Source organism: Selaginella moellendorffii, unplaced genomic scaffold, assembly GCF_000143415.4.
Source record: "Selaginella moellendorffii unplaced genomic scaffold, v1.0 SELMOscaffold_61, whole genome shotgun sequence".
NCBI lineage: Eukaryota > Viridiplantae > Streptophyta > Lycopodiopsida > Selaginellales > Selaginellaceae > Selaginella > Selaginella moellendorffii.
The window spans coordinates 590,840-598,017 of NW_003314322.1; the positions used below are offsets into that span (position 1 = coordinate 590,840).

The 7,178-nt window shown below is 46.1% G+C and overlaps 2 protein-coding genes and 1 pseudogene across 3 annotated transcripts; 2 read left to right on the forward strand and 1 right to left on the reverse strand.

Annotated features, from left to right (window-relative positions):
- Positions 1-9: 9 nt before the first annotated feature.
- LOC9644929 (protein VAC14 homolog) lies at positions 10-3,697 on the forward strand. Of its 2 annotated transcripts, none has more exons than XR_002994085.1 (21): positions 10-224; positions 345-418; positions 473-586; positions 638-703; positions 783-872; positions 935-1,054; positions 1,137-1,165; positions 1,210-1,352; positions 1,399-1,493; positions 1,555-1,641; positions 1,690-1,797; positions 1,852-1,943; positions 1,995-2,076; positions 2,125-2,190; positions 2,247-2,362; positions 2,418-2,538; positions 2,591-2,752; positions 2,804-2,932; positions 2,983-3,051; positions 3,115-3,445; positions 3,514-3,697. XR_002994085.1 is itself a non-coding variant. In XM_002984097.2 (21 exons), exons 2-21 carry the CDS (start codon positions 329-331, stop codon positions 3,577-3,579), a joined length of 2,163 nt encoding a protein of 720 aa, XP_002984143.2. In that variant the 5' UTR covers positions 11-224; positions 323-328; the 3' UTR covers positions 3,580-3,697. The 2 variants fall into 2 exon arrangements, 1 of the variants encoding a protein (XP_002984143.2); XM_002984097.2 differs by having other exon boundaries at positions 11-224; positions 323-418; positions 3,128-3,445.
- A 5-nt stretch (positions 3,698-3,702) lies between these two features.
- Positions 3,703-5,849, forward strand: LOC9644930 (proline iminopeptidase). Its single transcript, XM_002984098.2, has 12 exons — positions 3,703-3,798; positions 3,847-3,894; positions 3,944-4,077; positions 4,127-4,263; positions 4,306-4,479; positions 4,540-4,776; positions 4,826-4,926; positions 5,014-5,086; positions 5,141-5,209; positions 5,270-5,377; positions 5,426-5,551; positions 5,615-5,849. The coding sequence occupies exons 1-12, from the start codon at positions 3,758-3,760 to the stop codon at positions 5,807-5,809; spliced, it is 1,443 nt and encodes a 480-aa protein (XP_002984144.2). The 5' UTR covers positions 3,703-3,757; the 3' UTR covers positions 5,810-5,849.
- LOC9644931 lies at positions 5,842-6,966 on the reverse strand (annotated as a pseudogene).
- Between the last annotated feature and the right edge of the window lie 212 nt (positions 6,967-7,178).

Here is a 7,178-nt window from a genome sequence, read left to right on the forward strand (position 1 = left end):
TGAGAGGGTTTCTGGTCGCCTCGCCTCGCCAGTGGATCGAGGCGCCGTGGCGCTGCAATCGAATTCTCGCCTCGCCCGCGAGCTATGGAGCTGGATCAGTGATTGACGATGAGGAGGAGCTGGATTCGCAGCGCCGGAATTCGCCATTGCAAAGGAGCGCAGGATGCTAGACTTGTGGTGGCTGTTTGGGGGACGAGCTCGCTCTCCAGCTGAGGACGAGAACGGTGAGTGAGCCCCTTTTTCTAAATTTCCTCTCTTTGCGATTGCATTGTATCTTTAGAACTCTATCCGCGATGCTTATTTATTAAAATTCTTAACCCAGACAACGATGTCGGACGTGTCAGCTTTGCTCCAGGCGTCCGTGTTGCGAAATCTCTCGGACAAGCTCTACGAGAAGCGAAAGATCGCTGCTCTTGAGGTGAGATTATATCCCTTTCCTTCCTGTAAAATTTAACAATAGATTGTTCATCAGGTGGAAGGGGTCCTGAAATCTCTAGTTAGTTCCGGCGACCATGAGAAGATATCCTCCGTCATATCGATACTAATCAATGACTATGCTCTATCGCCACAAGCCAATCACCGAAAGGTATGTGAGAGTGAGACCTTCGCTTTTTCTTAGTTTTTTCTCTTATGCCAGGGGGGGCTGATTGGATTGGCGGCTGCTACTGTTGGCTTGGCCTCCGAGTCTGCCCAGTATCTTGATGTAAGTATTGAGTTCTTCTCCCTTGCGAAAAAAGGGGTTTTCTTTTTTTTTTTTGCTCAAAGGAATGACTATTTTGCAGAGAATTGTTCCGCCTGTTTTGATTTCTTTCACGGATCAAGACAGTCGGGTGCGATATTACGCATGTGAGGCACTTTACAACATAGCAAAGGTACATCTTACTTTTCATCATGGGGTTTCTGTGCTTGGAGCTAACTCAGGGTAGGTATCTAGGTGTCGAGAGGTGACTTAATTGTTTTCTTCAACAAAATATTCGATGCCCTTTGCAAGCTCTCGGCGGATTCAGATCCTAATGTTCAAAGTGCAGCTCATCTTCTGGATCGTCTTGTCAAGGTAATTTCGTCAATCTCTTAGTTTCTTTTAATTTCTTAAGAGTACTCATTTCTTTTATTTTTTGATATTTTTTTATGCTCAGGATATTGTGACGGAAAGTGATCAATTCAGGTAGTCAAAACGCTTTGGTTCTTGGCTAAATGTTTTCTGCTCAGCATTGAAGAATTTATTCCGCTATTGAGGGAGCGAATGAACGTGCTCAATCCGTTTGTCCGACAATTTCTCGTGGGATGGATCACTGTATTGGACAGCGTCCCGGACATTGATATGCTGGAGTTCTTGCCAGACTTTCTCGACGGTAACATCATAGTCGACTCTTTAGTTTTGTAACCCTTTGCATGTAGGTCTGTTCAACATGCTTAGCGACAACAGTCACGAGATCAGGCAGCAAGCCGACTCTGCATTGTCCGAGTTTTTGCAAGAAATTAAGAATGCTCCTGTAAGCCTTTTGTTTTTAAAACGCATTTATCATTCTTGACCGTGAGTTTTTAAATATTTAGTCCGTGGATTACGTTCGCATGGCTGCGATACTTGTACAAAGAGCTAGATCACCTGATGAGTTCACTCGTCTAACATCCATAACATGGGTATGAAACGTCAATCGTTTCTTTAGTAGTTACTTTAAAATATTTCAGATGAGCGAATTTGTGAAACTTGGAGGGGATCAGCTTGTGACATTCTATGCGGAGATTTTGGGTGCCATTCTACCAGCAATCTCTGACAAGGAAGAAAAAATCAGAGCAGTAAGATTGAGCTCTTTAACTAAACATAATACGCTAAAAACATCTGATTATAAGGTTGCTCGTGAAACAAACGAAGAGCTTCGAGCCATTCGTGCTGAACCAGTTGAAGTGATAGACATTGGATCAGTTCTGAATGCAGCTAGACGGTAATCTTTGTCGTTTCTAAAAACTTGGACTTGAACAAAATAGTTGTGTAGGGAGTTGGGAAGCGAGTTTGAAGCCACAAGATTGGAAGCCTTGCGGTGGATGCTTGTTCTTCTTGAGAGACATAGAACAGAGGTACTTGGAGTTTTCTTTTCTGTACAGTAGTTGCTAACATTTTAACAGGTTCTATCGTTTCTTGACGAAATATTTCCTGCATTGCTTCAGTCTTTGTCGGACGAATCTGATGATGTAAGCATTTGCATTTGTTTTTGTATGTTTGTCACCTAAAATGTATCTGTTAACAGGTTGTGTTGCTGGTTCTGGAGGTTCAAGCTTGTATAGCACGGGATACACAACAATTTCGGCGTTTGATGGTCTTTCTTGTACATAAATTTCAAATGGACAATCTTCTGCTTGAAAGGTACTTTACGAAGTCAATAGTTAAACAGTCTTCGTGACCAGCATTAAATTTTCAGGAGAGGAACCTTAGCGTTGCGACGTCTCTGCGTCCTCCTTGACGCCGAGACTGTATACAGAGAGTTGGCAACTATCCTGGAAGGCGAGGCGGACTTAGAATTTGCAACCGTTATGGTCCAGGTATCAGTATCTAGTTTGCGTTATCAGCGAACTTATGCATGTGCACTTACAGGCACTTAATTTAATTCTCCTCACGGCTTCAGAACTTGCCGATTTAAGGGCACTGCTAAAGGAGTCGTTGACAAATTCGCAAGGAAAAGATCTTTTTGTTGCTCTGTATTCATCGTGGTGTCACTCGCCGATGGCTACTGTTAGCTTGTGCTTACTTGCTCAGGTAATGTCCCGTCCAACTTCTTGTTCCAAAACACATGATCATGCTTTGCAGGCTTACCACCATGCAAGCGCAGTTATCCAATCTCTCGGGGAGTCGGACATCAACGTCAAGTTTCTAGTTCAGGTGGATAAGCTGGTACGGCTTTTGGAAACTCCAATCTTTGGTTACTTGAGGTTGCAGGTAACCGTTTTACTACCACTTGGTCATTTTCTAACGCTTGTGTATGACAGTTGCTAGAACCAGCGCGCTATCCCTCGTTGCTGAAGACGCTCTACGGGCTGCTCATGCTACTCCCTCAGGTGGGTACAGAAAATGAATTCTGGCAAACTGATCATTATTGGCATTCGATTTAATGCATGCAGTTTGATGATGCAGCAAAGCTCTGCATTCAAGATATTGCGAACGAGACTGAAGACCATCCCGGCGTACGCTCCCATGCACATCCAAGCAACACCGGCGGCCGAGCTTGCTGGACTGAATGCAGGGCGTAGATCCGTATCGGCAGTACCGTACCTGTCTCACTATCCAACTGGAGACGACGGGGACAAGGTGTCCGACTTGAACAGCGGGCCCGGTGGAATCAACTTCACGATGAGGTTGCAGCAATTTGAGCTGATGCAACACCAGCACAGGCTCCACCGCCAAGCAGTGCAGTCGCAGCTCTCCAAGCCACCAAAGAAGCCTGCGTCTCAGGTGAGAAATCTTTCATCCCGTTGGTGGTGATGTTTTCCTCACTTTCGCTTTCCTTGTGCTGCGTCCAGGGCGATGATGCGCGGGGAAAATCTTCCAAGCTTGGGCTTTCTCCGTCCAACTGGAGATCTTCCTAAGGTTATTTTCTTTGTGTCTGTCTGTCTATAGAGATGCTACATAGCCATTCACATTCTTGCAGAATCTTTGTGTATAGAGAGCTTTCATACTTTTCTATTGATAAAGTTCTTTCTCGCACTTATCTAGCTCGTGTTTCCATTAGAACCTTAGGTCTCCTCAGGAAGGGTGATACCGCGTATGGAAGCGAGCGCGAGCATGGCCAATGCATCGTCTCTCCTGTAAAGATTTCCTTCTTTTCCTTGCAAATTGATTCATTGGTTTTGCAGCTCGTCTTCTCTCCCGACCAAGCGTAGAGCTTCCGCATTGGGTTCTGGGTAAGTGCTGAAAACTCTCGTGTATGCGTATGGTTCTACTAGTTTCCAGAACAAGCGGTAATGCAGGGGCGTGGTATCAAGTACCCGAGCTCAACCTTCGCGATCATCGTTTCGAAGTTCCTCTCAATTATGCTGCTCCTTCCGACTCGACAATCTCAGTCTTCGCTCGAGAAGTCGTCTCAGGTAAAAACATATCAGCGCTGGATCTCAAAATGAGATACTTACAATACAGTTGGAAACGAGGAGAAAGACCTGCCATTTTTGCTCTTCTTGCAAGGGGGTCCCGGATTTGAATCCCTTCGTCCGCTGGAGTGCAGTGGATGGCTGAAAAGAGCTTGCGAGGACTTTCGAGTCATCCTTCTAGATCAGGTTTCATTCATTTTATTCCTGTGTGTTTGATATCTCTTTCAGCGAGGAACTGGGCTTTCTACCGCCTTGACTGTTGGATCGCTGAACCAACTTTCGAGCCCCCAGGCACAGGCATCCTACCTCCAGCATTTTCGAGCTGATAACATCGTCAGAGACGCGGAGATGATTCGAAAGAGCCTTGTGCCACACGGAGAGCCTTGGACTCTCCTTGGTCAGGTAAAGCTCTCGCTTTTTAAACACTTGCAACGCCAACCTTGAAATGCTTTTCCTATCCAGAGCTATGGTGGTTTCTGTGCCGTTACTTATCTAAGCATGGCACCATCCGGCCTGGAGCAAGTGCTACTCACGGGCGGTCTTCCTCCTATTGACGCTGGATGCACTGCCGAGGCCGTGTATCGTGCTTGCTACAAGCGTGTCCTGCTCCAAAACATGAAGTTTTACCAGCGTTTCCCTCGGGATGAAGAGCTCGTCCGGGAGATTGTTTTACACTTGGCAAGTAGCGAAGGTGGAGGGGTGAGTCGATCTTTTCTTGCCATTTATACTTATATAAAGTGTGTGATAGGTGCTTCTTCCATCTGGTGGCAAGCTCACACCAAGGAGCTTTCAGTTGCTTGGCTTGACAGGATTGGGATCACACACTGGCTTTGAAAAGCTTCACTTCACGTGAGCGCTGCGCTTTTCGTTTTCCTTCTTTTCTTTATGTTTTCTTCGTTCAGTCACTCTAATTTATTTCTCTTTTATTTCCTTCAGGTTGGAGCGAGCATGGGATCCTGTTCTTGTACCTGGCATTAGCAAGCAGCTTAGCTACACATTTCTTCGAGCGGTAGGGTGTTATCAACCTTTTGTCTTAAACGCTTTTTATTTAACACTTGTATAGTTTGAGAACTGGCTGGATTTCGATACAAATCCTTTATATGCACTGATGCACGAGCCTATCTACTGCCAGGTACGTCGGGCAAATGCAGTTCTCCGGAGGTGCCAATAGCGTGATGTTGTCATGCTTCAGGGTGCGGCATCAAACTGGGCAGCACAAAAAGTAAGAGATGAACTGGATGAGCAGTTTGATCCGGTCTTTGCTGCAAAACATAGCGAGCCCGTTCTTTTCACGGGAGAGGTATGATTGGTCTTCTTCTGCTGATTTCCTCGCGAACACTGGTCTCAGATGGTGTATCCATGGATCTTTGACGAGATAAAACCGTTGCATCCTCTAAAGGAGGCTGCAAACCTCCTAGCCGAGAAACAAGATTGGCCAGTTCTCTACAACCATGAGGTTTTACGCTCTAACAAGGTGCACTTTTCTTTTCTCTTTTCTCCTTTTGCGCAAAAGACATTCTTTGGCTGTGTCGTTCAGGTGCCCGTCGCAGCAGCGGTGTATTACGAAGACATGTACGTAAATGTGAGCTTGTCAGAGGCGACGGCTGCGTCCATACCAGGAATAAGGCTGTGGATCACTAACGAGTTCATGCACTCTGGACTCCGCGAAGATGGCTATCGAGTCTTGGATCATCTCCTTGCGATGCTAAAAGGAAAGAGACTGCTTCGATGACTTTCCTTTAAACTTTCGAAATTCCTTTATTGTTTAGTGAGTTCCAGGCCTTTCTAAGCGCTACTCTTCCAAGCCGAGAGAGGCAGCGAGGAAGTGAAACGCCATGTATTGGTTATATGGACGTCGCTGTACCTCTCTCCCTTGACGGAATCAACCGAAACTACACTCTCGACCTCGTCGATATCTTCCTTGGAGAGAGTGACTCGGAGAGAAGCTCGGTTCTCTTCGAAGTTTTGGAGCTTGGTAGTGCCTGGAATAGGAACAACGTCGTCGTCTTCGTGTTGGACCCAGGCAAGAGCAAGCTGCCCGGGACTGCAGTTCTTCCTCGCAGCTATCTTGCAGAGCTTCTCGTACAAAATCTTGTTGAACCTTGGAACCGTCTGTATCAAATAGACAGCGCTTTAGAACTTTACAAGCTTCTTGCAAGAACATTACCTTGCGGAAATCGTCATTGCCAATCTCTTCCACCACAGCCTTCCCTGAGAAGAAGCCTCGCCCAAGTGGACTATAGCTAACAATGCCAATCCCAAGCTCCCTGAGTTTTACAAGAAAGACCATCTTAATGAATGAAACAGTGAGGAGAAGTTATCTGCAAGTTGGAATGATCTCCTCCTCGACATCTCGGGTCCAAAGAGACCACTCGATCTGAACAGCGGTGATGGGATGAACCGAATGAGGTCAACGAATATCAGCGGCTGATGCTTCCGAGAGCCCCAAGTACTTCACCTTCCCCTCCTTGACGAGCTCTTTCATCGCTCCCACCTTCACGGAGCAATCGATATAAGTTAGACACAAAGTTCTATACAACTCTTACCGTGATTTCGATTGGAACTTTGATAGTAGAGATCAATGCAGTCGATCTCGAGCCTCTTCAAGCTGGCCTCGCAAGCAGCACGAACATGTCCCCCCGAATTCCAATCTTGACATTGCTGTTCCAGTTTCCATCGTGGAAAGCTACTGCAAACTTGGTCGCGATTTGGACCTTGTCCCGAATTCCTTTGATCGCCTGCCACGAATTAGTGAGAACTTCCACACACTTTCATCGATTGCGTTTACCTTTCCACGTTGGTATGCGGTCCATAGACATCAGAAGTGTCGAGAAAAGTGACCCCCGATCCAACAGCCTTGCGGATGAAATCGCTCAGGCTTTTTAACATTGATGGACATTCCCGAGCGGACACAAGACTTGCATATATTTACATGGAGAAAATGAAAAAGTAGTAGTTAGGGGAAACAGAGTATGTCGTTTAACTAGAAAACTAACATGGTATCGGAGCAAACGATGATCTCATGGGCAAAACAAGACCACGCAGCGAGCAGCTAGATCGCGTGACCACTCGCAGAAGAAGAGGAAGGGAAAAATCTGTGC